We start from the raw sequence: 15,962 nt of genomic DNA, 5'->3' as shown, positions 1-15,962 counted from the left end.
CACCTGTGCATCTATGTATATGAAGACACGTACATAGTTGGGTTTGCCTAAACACAAAATCTGTTGTGCTAAAATTCCATTTCTGATGTAAACAAGTAAAATTTCTCCATGGGGCATTGTAGGGGCCACTGAGATCACACCGTGTTCAGAGATCAGCATCTCTCTCTCTCCTTTCTTCCTATTCTTCTAAATATCAACTGACTGCAAAGAATGCAGCTCTAAGAAGTCCCTGGTCCATGGCATGCCTGCTCTTTATTTTAAACCCCCTTAATACATCCTTCTCATACCCAGTGCCCTCCGGTATTCTAAGGCCTTTGTTGCATAAGCAATTTCTCTATTCCATGGTGGCTTATCTGACAGTTTCCCATTTACCTTCTACTTATTACCGCACTCGACTTTGAATTTTAAAACCCCACTGTGGGTTTAAAGGATCTTGAAGGACGAAATCAGAAACCTAGATTAGCAATTACTATAAAGCTGCAAGAAAGTAAGATATTTTTTTTCCTATTTGGGCCAAAGCAAGGACTTGAGGCTCGAGTGTAATCCAAATGCATCATATAATGAAGCTGATATCCTGGGAAAGTGTCTTTATCTTTCACTCACTCTCTGCCTGACTTCACCATTTCATTCTCACTAACCGGATAGATCCCTAGGATGATTCTTTTTTATCTGAATTCTGGGGAAATACTCCGACATTAAGCCTCATTTAGGTGGAATGGAAATGCATTTTTTTGCTGCCTTCCCTCTTGTCTCCTTTTCTCAGCTTTAATTGAAAGCCACAGCGCCAGGCTCCATGCCATACTACCTGAGCCTCTGTGCCCGGGAGCTCTCTGCCCCAGGCGGAGACCACCTGTGTTAGTCCTGACAGTGGGGAGAATGGCTCTTGGCTCTGAACCTCAGGGGGAGAAAGAGGCAGCTGCTGATGAAACTCGGGGTGTGTCAGCAATGGGCTGGCTTGGATGTGCTTGCCCTCGCTCCCTGGGATGTCCTGGGGTCCCCAGGGGCCCCTCTGCCTCCCCCTCTCTGCCAGTCCGATGTGTGTGCTGAGGACTGGGCTCAGTTCTGCTCAGCAAGGCTGCCCTTCGTAGTTCATTTTGGCCATACATCACCACAGCAGCTTACACTATATAAAGTGTGCCACCTGCCAAGCACTGTCCTGGACATTTGCTACCTAATAATTCATTTACTCTTCACAACAAACCTATGAAATAAATACTACTCTTCTCCCATGTTACAGATGAGGACACTGAGGCCCCACGAAGTGAGACAACTTGGCCAACCTCACATAGCTGGTTGACGGTGGAGTCAGTGTACAGAGTCAGGCAACCTAGCTACGGAAGCAGTGCCCTTAGCCACCGGGCCACACTGCCTGGGCACTGATTCTTCTAGGTGCTGTGCCGAGTACACACACACATATTTTCACATGGTCTTCTCTCCAGGGGGGCATTGCTATTGCATTTTTATAAGATGCATATCCAAATCACAGAGCTAGTGAGTGCAGGAGTTCAACAATTGTATTTCCTTCTTCAATGGGCATTAATTGAGTATCTACTACTAGAGGCCCGATGCACAAAATTTGTGCAAGAGTAGGCCTTCACAGCCACGGCGGCTGCCTGGATCCGTCCCTAGCAGCTGCGGCTGCCTCCATCCAAGCTGCAGCCCCGGCTTCGTCCAGAAGGACATTCCTGGACAGATGTCCGGAAGGACGTCTGGTCTAATTAGCATATTACGCTTTTATTATTATAGATGTCTTGTGCTCACTGCCAATGATATAATGGTGAGAACAGACATGGTTGCTACTATCACAAAGCTCTCAGTGGGGGAGGCAGACATTTGTCAAATGATTCCACAGCCCAGCTGGCATGGCTCAGTGGTTGAGCATCAACCTATGAACCAGAGGTCACTGTTCAATTACCAGTCAGGGTACATGCCCAAGTTGTAGGCTCGATTCCCAGTGTGGGACATGCAGGAGGCAGCCAATCAATGATTCTCATCATTGATGTTTCTATCTCTATCTCCCTCTCCCTTCCTCTCTGAAATCAATAAAAATACATTTTAAAAAATGATTCCACAAAGAAATGACATTGTTGCAAACTTGGGTGAGAAGACAGAACACAAGGACCCAGTGCAGGGTGTCTGACCAGCCAGGGGTGGGCTGGGCATGTGGCGGGGGCTGTGCTCAGCACATCCATCCCGTGGGACCCACCCAGGGGAAGCCAGGTGGTAACAAGGTGGGGTGTTGGGGTGCAGCAGGGAAAATATTATCAACCAAGGAGCAAGGTGTGCACGGGCCTGGCAGTGGAGGAAGCGAGGTGAGTGTGGAGCTGCAATAGGTCAGCGTGGCTAGGATGCCCAGGGCGAGGGGAGGGGCTCAGGGGTGGCCAGAAATGAGGCAGAAATGAGAAGCTGCGGCTCCTCTGGCCCTAAAGCGACACTTTAACCCAGACTCTTCCACCGACCGCACTATGACAGCCGGTTCTTAGCAGCAATTTTTCCTTTTCTTGTTTCATGAAACACTTGATAAAAGCATGTTTTCCAAATCTCAGAAACACGGCTTGTCGCAGGCAGGCATACTTTCCATGCCCCTGTGATTTACCGCTAACATGCTCCGTCCGGGCCCTGTTTGCGAAGATCGACGCAGGTGAAAACCCTTGTAAACAGTGGCGTGCTTTCCACCCCGCTGTTATCGCCCTTAATAACGAGCTCGTGGGGATGATGCATGCGTCTCCTGCAGGAGTTAATGTATGTAAAGTGCTCAGAACGGTGCCTGGCTCCGGGGAAACAACGGTACGAGCGTGAAGTATTGTTTTCAGCGTGCACCTCGCTTTATCGTGCCCCCAGGCGCGGACTGAACGAGGACGCCCATCATGCAGCCTGTTTGACGTGTCCTGCCCCTCTTCTCTTCCAGGCCAGAACAAGATCTGCTTCATCCCGGGCATGGTCGGCCCTATACTAGAGATGACACTCATCCCGGAGGCCGAGCTCCGCAAAGCCACCATCCCCATCTTCTTCGACATGATGCTGTGTGAATATCAAAAGAGTGGGGATTTCAAAAAGGTAAAAAAACGAGGCTGGAAACTCAGCCAGCATTCCTAATCCCCCGCGCATTTCCTCATCATGCTCCCTCCTTCCATCTGCCCTGCTCCATCCGAGGCCTGACGGGAGGCAGGGGGGGACAGCGCTCCGCGCCCGGAATGAGCTGGCAGATCGGATTTGGTCTGTATTTTGTCACGCTCTCCTGCCCGAGGCCAAGATTAAAATGTGCTTTCTTGCTGTGCATGCGCTGGGTCCCTTTCTCAATCGTGTGAGAATCCTGCTTCCCTGCCTTAGTGTTCCCCAAGGTGTACCCAAAGGCTCCCCTCCCCCTACCCGTCTCACACCTGCCTGCCTCTGTCTGGCGCTTCCTCTACCTGGATGACTCCGAAGATCTGTATTGTCTAGATTCTAGAAAGAGAGACCCTGCCTGGTGTTGCCCTCGGCCATGCACCAAAGGCTGATGGGGTCAGAGGTCTGTCGCTCAGGGGGCACCCGTGGACCCCCCATGGAATGGGTGGCTTCCCCAGCAAGCAGGGAGTGAGCAGCTGTGTAAGGCCAGGTCACGGGGCCAGTGTTTTCAGTGACAATCCTGCCAAACTTGAAGGGGGACCACGTTCTGGGCCCAGCCACTCTAGAAGCTTCTGACAGTGGGATACGCACCCACTTCCATAGGAGGTTCACGCAGTGTAGGGAGGCTGGCCTCTCAGGCCCGGCGAGGCTGCTTTGGTGGTGCCCTCAGGTCTCACCCTCTTGTCCTCCCTGCCCCACCTTCTCTCCTGCATTTACCCCCAACTGGGCTCCTCCCCTTCTCCCCAGAATTTCTGCCCCATTCTATACCATGTCTTGCCCCCAGATAATTTTTCTCAAAATGGGTACTTAAAGGGCAGCAGATTCCAAACAGTTTTTCCTAAAATCCCTCAGGCATCTGCCCCCCCCCCCCCCCCCCGGCTCATTGGTTCTCTAACCCTCAGCCGGCATTCAGGGCCCTCCTTGTCCGACCTCCGTTAAGCTCTCCAGCCTTTTCTCATGCCTTGTGCCCTTCACACGTCCCCTCAAAGGTGTGGGCACCAGCTGGCTCAGGAGGTGGCCTGGGACAGGTGTGCGATGGTCCTGGAGAGGGACGAGCTCCAGGCCTTTCGGGGTTAGGCCCAGACAGGTGCTTGTGGCCTCGTGTCCTCAGAGGCTGGCCCGCAAAGTGATTTTCCTGCCCTAAAGGATTTCCTTACTGTGACAGCCCCGTGACGGGCACCCCCCTGTTTTCTATGCACGGGGTCAGCCTTGGGCTCCTCGTTCCGGGCGTGTGCTCATTCTAAGCATGTTCCCCAATTGCTTCTCTTCATTCCTCTCTTATCAAAAGAGACAGGACAATCAGGCTGACTAATGGGGCAGCTTCCCGGTGGACAGCAGCTGCTGCGCTTGGTGGTTGCTCAACTGTGGGATGAGCAGCCCTGGCATGGCTGTTTGATTCAGAGGAAGTAGCCCAGGAAAGGGTGGAGGCAACTGGATCCAGGATGAACCCCAGAACTGGGGTCTGAAATCCAGACGGCCTCGTCACCTGGCTCCGCACCGCCTGCCCCCCGCCACCCTGTAATTTCCCTCCCAGCAGGCACTTCTGTGACGCCCAGTCAAGTGCTTATTTACCCATCCACACCTCTGCTCCAAAGGAGAGTTCATCTCCCGAGGAATCATGCCAGCATCCACCACTGAGCAACTCAGACAAGAAAAATGCTGCTTTTCTCTCCAAAGTTGCTTTCCAGGACGGCTCAGCAGGCGTAACAATAACCTCAGCCATCATCGCCAGAGGACAGAGGCCGGCACGGTGCACACCGGCCCTGCGCTCCCGAGGCTTTGCACATGCCATCTCCCTGCCCACTAACCGCCCGGGCTATAGTGCCCCATTGTATTTATAGGGGATGACACGCTGTGGCCCCGCAGGGCAGATCTGTCTGCTTTATAAACCACGGTTTATGGAATCCAGGGTTTATGGAATCCAGCCATCCCTAAGTGTACGGACCATTTAAGGCTGCTTTTGGGCCACAACAGCTGAGGTGAATAGGTGGGGCAGACCAACCAGCAAAGCCTGAAATATTTACTCTCTGGCCCTTTGCAGAGAATGTTTGCTGAGCCCTGGTTCAAACTATGACTGAGGATTAGAAAGACCTACTCCTTTTCCTCCAGTGGTGGAGGAAATGGAGGAGGCAAAGCCAGATGGCCTGACCTCAGAGCCCACTCCTGCGGTCCCTCGGCTGTATTTCGTCCTGCCCCAGTCTCAGCACAGTTTACATCTCTAATCAGGAGGGCCCCGCCCCTGACTCTCTGTTCTCTCTCTCCCTTTCCCCTTCTCTCTCTCATGTCCTCTGTGCTACAGCCCTTACCATCTACCTTCTCTCTTCACTCACTGGGAACTCCCAAAAGGCACACATAATATCCTGTTTCATTCTGCGTTCCCAGGTCCAGCCCTAAACCTGGGAGGTGATGGGTCCTCCCTAACCTTTTGGTTAAAATAATGAACTAATTTCAACTTCCATCCTCCTAACGATGTGATTGTTGATTTTCATCTCTGCCTTCTTCAGTTTGAAAACGAAATCATCCTCAAGCTGGACCACGAGGTGGAAGGCGGCCGAGGGGATGAGCAGTACATGCAGCTGCTGGAGTCCATGTGAGTTCAGTGCCCAGGGCTGCAGGGCTCTGTCCTCCCCCGGAGGCCAGCCTGGAGGCTCAGGGGCACGGAGGAAACTCCCGTGTGGGGAGAAACCTCACACCCCTCGCTGGCGTGGCCACTGCTTTGATGGTGATCGAATGGGAGAGATAGAAAGACACTTTGCTGTGGGGAAGAGGGAACTAGTCTACCCACACGTTAATCTTCATGATCTTGGCTGTGGAATGATTCTCGCTGTTCTCCTGTCTTCCTTTTCAATCGATGACAGATATTGATCACGAGCATCACGTCCGCACACATGCAGTGCTCGGAGGCCATGCTCAGCACCCTGCCTGCATTGGCTCGTTTAGGCGAGTTTACTCTTTGGTCCCTACTTCACAGAGGGGGCCCTGAGGCTCAGGAAATCTCTTGTCCAAGGGAATGAGGACAAGTCATTGAGTGGACAAGCTGGGACCCACACCTGGCCCTGCCTGACCCAGCCGTAGACAGGGCACAGCGCCCAGGAGCACTGGACTTGGAGACAAGTAATTGTTTTGTTTTGTTTTAGCAGCTTATAATTTGCACACCATACAAGTCACCTAAAGTGTATAATTCAATGGCTTTTAGTATATTCTCAGAGCTGTGCAACCTTGACCGCAATCAATTTTAGAACCTTTTTGTTACCTCCTGAAAGAAACCCTTACCACTTACCCGTTAGCCATCATCTCCCTCCCGTATGCCTAGTTCCTGCCTCTATAGAGCTGTCTGTTCTGGCGATTTTGTATAAATGGAGTTATGCAATATGTGGTCCTTTTGACGGGCTTCTTTCACATAGCATGTTTTCAAGGTTCATCTGTGCTATAGCATGTGTCAGTAATTCACTTTTTTTTTTTCCAAATAATATTCCACTGTTTGGCTATACCCCATTTAGTTTATTCATTCATGTGTCGATGAACATTCATTCATTTCCACTTGTTGGCTATTAGGAATGATGCCACTACGAGCATTCATGCACAGGGTTTGTGTAGACATGTTTGCTGTTCTCTTGGGAGGACACCTAGGAGTGGATTTGCTGGGTCGTGTGGGAATCGACATGTAACCTTTTGAGGAACCATCAGACTCTTCCCCAGTGGCTGCACCACTCACTCTCCCACCAGCCGTGCATGAGGCTCCCATTTCTCCACAACCTCCTCAACACGCATTAATGTGGGTCTGGCTGACCACAGCAGTCCTAGCGGGTGTGAGGTGTTGATTTGTATTTCCTTGGTTGCTGAGGCTATGGGGCAACTTTTCATGTGCATATTGTCCATGTGCGTATCTTTGGAGAAAGACACGGGGTTTTATCCCTGGTTCCATCTCTTGGCAGCTGCAGGGCATTGGGCCCCGCCTGCAACATCTTTGGCTTATTTTCCCCATCTGTGCAATGGGGAGAATAAGCCCCCTGTGGTTACTTTGAAAACAGAATAACTATAAAGCACTTGGCACACAACAGGTAAAAAGCTCAATAAATGCACTCTCAGTTTCTGTCATGGTAGTTGCTACCTTCCTACCTCCCACCCCCAAGAATTCTTCCCTGGTTTAGGAATGGGACTCAGACATCCCAAATGTCCCCCTAATTGTAGATTCTTTGATTTGTATTATTATCTGATAGAACTCTAATTTTGGATGCTTCCTCCAATCTTCTTTGAGTATTTTAACTTTAACAACAAAAGCAAACCGAAGGCCTTGCTTTAACCCTCACAAGGACCCTTCTGGCCCCACCAAGCAGGCAGAATGGAGCCCCAGGTAGCAGCATCCCAGCGGGCCCCACCGCCTCCTGTCCCTGCACAGCCCTCACTAAACACCTAGAGCACAAAAGCCGCTGTGTCCAAGGAGTAGCCTACCACCTGCTCTTCGGTGGGTATTGAGGCTGATTCTCGGGGGGGCGGGGGGGATGACATTTTGCCTGAGTCAATGTTTTCCTTAAAGTTCAGAAAAGGAAAATCTAAATATTGACCAGAAGTGAAAGCACATATACTGCTGGCAATTTCCATTTTTATGAGCGGATGGGCCCTGTGGCAGTCTTCAGATGATCAGCGGGATTTTCAAATCCTTCCTGAGTGAATATTTATAAAAGGAACCCTCAGAGGCTGAGGAAATGAGAAGCAGCTCATTATTTTTCTCCTAAGTCAGAGGTGTGAATGATTTTTACAAAACCAATAAAGGCGAGCCCGAGGAGCCAGGACCCCATGGGACGTCCAGCGGCCCAGCCCCTGCTTCTTCCTTTGAACTCTCTCAGCCTCAGTGTCCTTATCTGCACAGTGGGGATAAACTCACAGTCCAGAGTGATCTTAGAGTTTTTGTTGAGATAACCAAGAAAAGTCATGTAAAAATGCTTGGCTCCTAGATAGTCCAGAAATATTAACTATCATTATTATTCATCTCCAGGTGGATAGTGATGGGGTCATTTGAAGCTACGAGCCCACCTGTCTTTCTCCTCTAGGCTAGTCATCCTCACTGCCACCAGCCCGTCCACATCTCTTAAAGTGACAGTCCCACATTAAAGTTAGAAGTGAGATGTTCTCTGCTCTCCTGTATTCCATCTGCTTGAGAAGCCTATCTAATAAAGAGGGGATATGCTAATTGACCCTCATGTCATCACAAAGATGGTGGCACCCACAGCCAATAAGGAGAGAATATGCTAATTGATGCCCCGCCCTCAAAGATGGTGGCGCCCACAACCAATAAGGAGGGAATATGCTAATTGCTGCCCTGCCCTCAAAGATGGTGGCGCCCACAGCCACAAGATGGCTGTCAGGGGAGGGCAGTTAGGGGTGACCAGGACAGCAGGGGAGGGTAGTTAGGGGTGACAGGGCCTACAGGGGAGGAAGAGCAGTTGGGGGGGCCTACAGGGGAGGGAGAGCAGTTGGGGGTGACCAGGTCTGAAGGGGAGGTCAGTTGGGGACAATTGGGCCAGCAGGGGAGCAGTTAGGCGTTGATCAGGTTGGCAGGGGAGTGGTTAGGGGGTGATCAGGCTGGCAGGCAGAAGCAGTTAGGGGCAATCAGGCAGGCAGGCAGCTGAGTGGTTGGGAGCTAGCAGTCCTGGATTGTGAGAGGGTGTCCCAGTTTGGAGAGGGTGCAAGCTGGGCTGAGGGACACCCCCCTCAGTGCATGAATTTTGTGCACCAGGCCTCTAGTATTTCTAGAAGTAGGGAAGCGTGGAAGGCTAAAGAAGACAGAAAATGTGTGTTCTGGGGCCTGGGGCCCACCCAACTAGTTCCACACATAGCCTTGAAAGGAGCAGTGACAGTCGGCTCTGTCAGTGCAGCTGAAGGGCATGGGCCGGGTTCCTGCTTCTGAGGGCCTTCCATGCGGAATGACAACCAATTTGAAGTGCAGTTCCCCCCAGCCCCCCAAGGCAGGCATAGACACCACCACCCTCCTTCCACGGAGTGAGGAATTACCTATGCTGCCTGGAGATTTCCACAGCTTTCTCACTGTCACTTCTTCTCCCCTGTGGGCCTCAAAGGGGAGGAACAGCTGAGTAACCTTGGCAGGGCCGGGATCCAAGCCCAGCCCCAGGGGCCTCGTCTGTAAATGCAGGGCTTTCATAATGCCTACCCAAGGAGATTTTGTGAGTATTAAACAAGGGAATCAATAAAGCGGGCTTAGCACAGCCTCTGGAACACAGGAAGTACTCAGTACATGGTAGTGCCATGATATATTATGGTACGTTTTTATTTCTGTATCTGCTTCCTTTGCTAGATATTTCAGGGGTCAGTGACTCCAGAGTTTCTAGAACAGTACATTTAGTGGATGGATGCATGGTGGGTGGATGGATGGTGAATGGATGGATGATTTCAAACCAATCTGCCATTCATCTCACATTCCTAGGCCATATGAGCAGCTTTCTTACCTCTTGCCTAAAGAATAGAGAAACGAAGAAAGCCAAGACTTTGTTCTCCTAAACCTTTGCTTCTCAAAGTACCAGCAGTATCAGCCTCACCTGGGATCCTGTTAGAAATGCAGACTCTTGAGCGCTAGCCAGACCTGTGGAGTCAGAATCGATTAGCACAGTGCCCAGGTGTTCCCACACATATTGAAGTTTGCAAAGCAGGGGACGAAGCCAGTGGTTCTTAATGTTGGCTGCACATTAGAGTCACTTGGCGAACGTAAGCAGGGAAATGCTGCTGCCTGGCTTCCACCCCTGAAAATGCGATGTTACGCCCCCAGGGTGGGCGCTGAGCTTTGTAAAAGGCCCCTGGTGACTAGCATGTGGCCAGGGCAGAGAACCGCTGGTCTGGCTGTGCTCAGGCTCTGAGAACACTACACATTTAGAGGGTGGATGCTCATGGAGGGCCCTCAGAAGCAGTACACGTTTAGAGGAGAAATCACACCCTCGACACCAGGCTGCGTTGTGTTTAAGGTGGGAAGCAGGGCTGCACATGACCATCCCAGAAGGAGTCAGGCACAGCTGTGACGGGGCCTGACAGGCTGAAATCAGAGGGCAATTTGCATCTCTCGTTGAGAGCCAGGAGACAGGTGCTTCTCCCACTGAGATGATGGATTTGTCTGATCGAAGCCACAGTTTGCAACTTCGCCTCCTTGCAGCCTGGTTTGGCTTCTGGGAGGAAATGACCGCCCCCCCCCAAAAAAAAATCCTTGTCTTTCTCACCTGTCCCCTCCTAGGAGCTCTTGAGACTTAAACTTCCTCAGGAGAGTAGGCAGAAATAAATGCCCTAGGTCAGTGGTCGGCAAACTGCGGCTCGCAAGCCACATGCGGCTCTTTGGCCCCTTGAGTGTGGCCACGAAGTTTCAATCGCACTGTACGTGCGCGCCCGCACCTGGTATTTTGTGGAAGAGCCACACTCAGGGGGCCGCAGTTTGCCGACCACTGCCCTGGGTAATGCTTCTCCATGGCTACATGGGTTGCCTGAGGCCACGTCGCAATGCTTCTCCCCATATTGAAATATTGAACAGTGATCGTCTTGGTTCCCACGGTCACCGTTTACTACCTGATCGATATTGGGAAGGTCATTTCACCTTTCTGAGTCTTGGTTTCCTCCGTTGTAAAACAAGAGGAATATTTTTTACTTATCAGAATTATCGTGATAGTTTCTTAAGAAAAAGTGATTGGTATAGGATGTGGTCCAGAATAAGTGATTAACAAGTAAGTAGTCATTAATCAAAATTTTAATCCATCCATCTCTTCCTACCTAGCCTGTGGGCTGACTGAGGGCAGATATGATTCTTTTTTATATTTCTTTTTTTTATTTTATATCTTTCTTCCATCCCTGCCCCAAGCAATGCCTAGCCTAGTGCCTAGCAACCAACAGGTGCTTAAGAAATGCTATGTTCTTTTGTGGGTATTTTTTTTTAATGTAGAATATTAATAATATAACAAATATTAAATTTTCAAATAATAGATGCACATTTAAATTGAACAGTGAACATTGTCTTCCTCTATTTCCCTACCTAGACCCCTCATCAGCAGCAACCACTCTGAAGACTCTGGGATCTATCCTTCCCGCCCATATCCTGCAGATTTATAAACACAGACACACAACACAGAAGCGCATTCCCGCTCACACATAGTGCTTGCTGGTTGAGTGTGCAGAGGCTAAAGCCAGACTGTTGGCATTGATCACCTGTGTGACCTTGCACAGCTCAGTTGACCTCTCTGTGACTTAGTTTCCCAGTTTGCAAACATCCCATCTCATAAGAATGTGATGGCAGGTTAAGTGAGTTAAAATTTGTGAGACGGTTAGAATAATGCCTGGGACATGGTAGGCTCTATGTGAGCAGGTTAAATAAAAAACAATTATTGTTTGGAGTCTTACTTTTCACAACTATATATATATTTTGAGCTCTTTGTGTTAAAACATATTGATCTCTCATACTTTTTAATGGCTTAATGGAATTATAGTTTGTGAATATGCTTTAATTTACTTAACCATCTTCTTATTGATGGAAATTTAAAATAGTTTCAACTATTTCACCATTAGACATAACTTATCAGTGTTATAAGTATATCCTTGCATACTTCTGAGAACATTTATGAAGAATAGATTCCCCAAAGTAGAATTATTGGGTCAAAGGATATGCACATTTGCGATTTTGATATTGCGAAATTGCTACCCCCTCCCCAAAGTTGTACTGATATACTCCCAATGTGGGTGTATAAAGGTGACCGTTTTCCTGAAACATTGCCCACACTGGAAATTTATTTTTATTTTTCCCCATTTTGATGGTGGGGGGAAAAATCACAGTTGACCCTCAAATGCCATGAGTTTGGATTGCAAGGATTCATTGAACTGTGATCCATTGAACTGCTATATACGTGCAAATAAGTGTATAATGAATAAGTGGTTGGAAAATGCACAAAATGAGCCAATGAACCAGGGGAACTTGAATTCACTAGATTATTTGGCTTGTGCTCCACCCCACTCCACCCCTCACCCCAGCACAGCTTCTTCCCGGCCCAGCTCACTGCCCTCCTGTCTGCCCACAGCCTGATGGAGTGTGCCGCCGAGCACCTGACCATTGCCAAGTCCGTGGCGAACTTCGTGAACCTGGTCAAAGGCCTCCTGGAGAAACTGCTGGACTACCGGGGCGTGATGACGGATGAGAGCAAAGACAACCGCATGAGCTGCACTGTGAACCTGCTGGTAGGCGGGGCGGAGTCTGGGGACAGGCCTGGCTTTGGGGCTCACTACTGTTCTTAATCCGAAGACAGCACTTAGGGCTTTGTGAATCAGACAGATGTAAGATTGAACTCCTGCTCTGCCATCTGCTGGCTCTGTGTCTAAGGCAATCACATCACCTTTCTGTGCCTCAGTTTCCTTATATCTGAAATGGGAATGAGTATTGCCTTTAGCACCTAACACATCCCATGGAAGGAAGACGGCAGCAGGAAGTGGTTAAGAGGTGAGCTTTGGAGACACACAGCTCACGGGTTCTCGTGCTCCCTCAGATAATTAGTAGAGTAGACAGTCACAGAGGCTTTCTGATGGTTCTCAACCTGTGGGTCACGACCGTCGGAAAACACATATAGCATATCAGATATTTACATTATGATTCATAACAGTAGCAAAATTACAGTTATGAAGTAGCAACAAAAATAATTTTATGGTTGGGGGTCACCACAACATGAGGAACTGTATTAAAGGGTCGTGGCATTAGGAAGGTTGAGAACCACTGGTTTAGTGTGTTTATCTGTTCCGTGGAGAAAAGAATAGTACCCATTTCATAGGCTGTGCAGTCCTGGCCTGTGGTTAAATGCTCACTGTGTGGTAATTTCTCTCTCTTACAGAATGAAGTAACACTAATAACTAGAATTTCTAGAAAATGAGTGTGGGGCACAGGCTAATCAGGACAGCTAATCCCACAGCCGGGCTCTTAGCCTCTGTACACAGGACCTGCCATGGGAAACTCCCGAATGTCTCTCTTCCCATGTCCTGTGATGTGGTCAATACACAGACAGAGGCAGCCACAGTGCCTCACACCCACCATGCCTGCCCACCCTCAGTGGTTACAATGAGGAAAGTTGACCAGAGACCACGTGGCATCCATCACAATGAGCCCCTGCCATTCCCAGTGTCTAGAAACACTGTTCAAGCCCTGTCCCCAAAGTCCTGTGGTGTGGCCTCCATTTCCCTTTTTAACAGCCTCGATATTGCCAATTGATTTCCCTAACTGCTAAGGGGAGTTTAAAAATCCTGATTATAGCAGAAAGGAATTCATTGCTAATCACTCCACCAGGCCCAGTTTACATACAGAGCATGGAGCGGGGTTTTCCTGGAGTTTAGCAGTTTGTCTCTATGAAGACACAGAAGTTAGTAGAAGAAATTGACCTTCAGACTCACCTGGGAGAAAGCTTTGGACAGGCCGTTCTAGAAGCAAGTAGACCCTGCTAGTTTTGTGTGTCCGCATGGTATCAGGGTGGCAGACAGGGTGGAGGTCAGGGGTGTCAGGAGAGCTGAGGTCTCGTACGGCTCTGCCACCCTCTGACTCTGTGCCTGGAACACATCCCCTGCCCCTCTGGCTGCACTGGAGTCCATCGGGTTTTCTCCAGGTGTGGCCCACAGATCCCATCAGGACCTTCTGGCTCAAAATCTGTAAGGACTTATTTTAAAATACACGAGATAGGATCTCTGGGTGGAGCCCAGGATGACCACTGGTCTGAATGGCCCCTGAGCTCAAATAGGTATTTCCAGGTTTAAATGTCTTTGGCTGTGGAATCTCACTGTAAGCCCTGATAGTTCTGCATGGTCAGAAGTTATGATCACTGGGATCTATTATGATTTCTATGACTGTTACTCTGATTATTGCTGTTACTCTGATTCCAACTCAGCCCCACCAGGGTGCAGGGTCTGCACCTGTGAAGATCAAGCCAGGCTGCCCTCACAGTGGACTTTGTCAGCGTAGGTGGCCTCGGCTTCAGCCTCGGCAGCCCACCTCTCAGCGCAGCCAATAGCTCCACTCCAGCCCCTGATACGTGATGGCTGGTACTTCCTCTGTCCCTCCATTGTCTGAGGATCAGGGAGTGATTCCCACGGTAGAATCTCCTAATGAAGCTGTTGGATGCATTCAGGAAATGCAATTTCTTGCTCCCATCTCGGGGGCCGAGATAGTAAACACCAATCTTCCTTCTCATCTCCGTCACTGCACCCTCCACCCCTGCCGCTCTGCAAAAAAAAGCACTCACCACTGTTTTCCTTCCCACCTAGAATTTCTACAAAGATAACAATCGGGAAGAGATGTACATAAGGTAAGATTTTTGTTTTCTAAAACCCAGTCCTGCTCTGTCACTCTCCCGCTCAATACCCATCGATGGCTCCCTATTGTCTTCAGGCCAGAATTTAAACTTACCTTCTTGGTACTCAGGCCCTCTGTGTTCCGATTCCTATCAATCTCCCCAGATTCAGCTCCTTTCATTCCCTGTCATCAGCCCGCAAGCCCGCTGGGAGTTCTCTGACCTGCCATGTTGTTTTGCGATATCCACAGCTCAAACTCTCCTTAACCCGCCTTGTGGCTCGAGCTGGGTCATCGCACTTGTATTTGGTGCAAGGCTGGCACGTGAAGCCCAAGTCCTGCGTTTATAAGGCATGTAGTCAGGTCATTGGCAGCCCAGTTTCAAAGGGGAAAAAATGCTATGATGTATGATGGCGCTTTCTTGTAGGCATTTGAAAGGCAGCTATTTGAGCATGTAATGAAGGATTTTTTGGGACATTAGCCTGGAGCAAAGAACTCCCTTGCCAATTTTTCTCAGAATCTCATATTTTTTTTCTTCAAAGTTTAAAAAAAAATCTTGTTATTTTTACTCATTGCAGAAATAACACATATTAATTACCAAGACAAAAAATACTCATAAAATACAGACAAGCAAAACAAAAAAATGAAATAAACTCCAATAATCCATACATATTCCCAGACCCTTTTCTATTTATATATAGATTGAATTCTATGCATGCACATTTTTTGCAAAAATGGGATCACATTGCTCATAATGTATTCTTTGCTTGACAAGAATTCCATGTCAACAGATATATTTCGACATCATTTTTTTTCTTTCGACATCATTTTTAATGAAACTATAAAATTCTATTTCCAGAATATACCGTAATTTATATGGCCAATCCAATATTGTTGAACACTTAGGTGTTTCCAGCTCTTTTCTGTCATACACAGCACAGTGACGAAATTCTTGGGCCTATATCCTCACGCACATCTCTATGTCACCAGGACCTGCAAAGCGCAGTTGACCATGGCTCCTTCAGGCTCTGACTCAAAGTCTGAACTCACTCTGCTAGCACTGTGGATAGGTCTACCCGCTAATTTAGTTTAACGTTATACCAGAAACAGGAACTATCACTTGGAAAAAGTATAATTCCATAGGTTGTCCTGAGCTTGAGAGTATTTCTAGCATCACTAGACATGGCTTATTGTAGTAGCGCAAAGCTGTGGGGTCCGAGAGGCCTGGGGTCTCCCCTTGTTTTTCTGAGACCCTGGCTATTTCCCTCAGCCCCTCTGGGCTGCGATTTCCCCTGCAGGATGTCTTCGTTCTACCTTGTGTTCTGAGGATTACAAGAGATGCTACAGGTGAAGTGCCCGGCACATGGTGCCCTCCCTCCAACCTCTCTTCTCTCCTTCCCACTTTAGAGACACAGATCTCCATAAGCTTTGGAGATTTGAGGACTATAGAGTCATCTAGGAAACCACATTTTCCTAAACCAGATGTTGTAGCCAAGGATGTAGTCTAAAAGTCTGTTTTATTTGGCAGACATAATATTTAAAGACACTTTCATTT

At 48.9% G+C, this 15,962-nt stretch overlaps 1 protein-coding gene across 1 annotated transcript in view; it reads left to right on the top strand.

The window, feature by feature from the left end:
- DOCK2 (dedicator of cytokinesis 2) overlaps positions 1-15,962 on the top strand; it is a gene marked incomplete at its 5' end in the record, with an annotated part of 352,195 nt that overhangs the window by 270,944 nt on the left and 65,289 nt on the right. Inside the window, 4 exon segments of the mRNA XM_023764503.1 lie at positions 2,909-3,057; positions 5,610-5,695; positions 12,165-12,321; positions 14,383-14,423. Coding sequence (XP_023620271.1) covers positions 2,909-3,057; positions 5,610-5,695; positions 12,165-12,321; positions 14,383-14,423 — 433 coding nt within the window.

This window comes from Myotis lucifugus, unplaced genomic scaffold (assembly GCF_000147115.1).
Source record: "Myotis lucifugus unplaced genomic scaffold, Myoluc2.0 scaffold_333, whole genome shotgun sequence".
Taxonomy (NCBI): domain Eukaryota; kingdom Metazoa; phylum Chordata; class Mammalia; order Chiroptera; family Vespertilionidae; genus Myotis; species Myotis lucifugus.
Note: the sequence above shows the minus strand (reverse complement) of the source record. Positions and strands in the feature narration are given on the sequence as shown.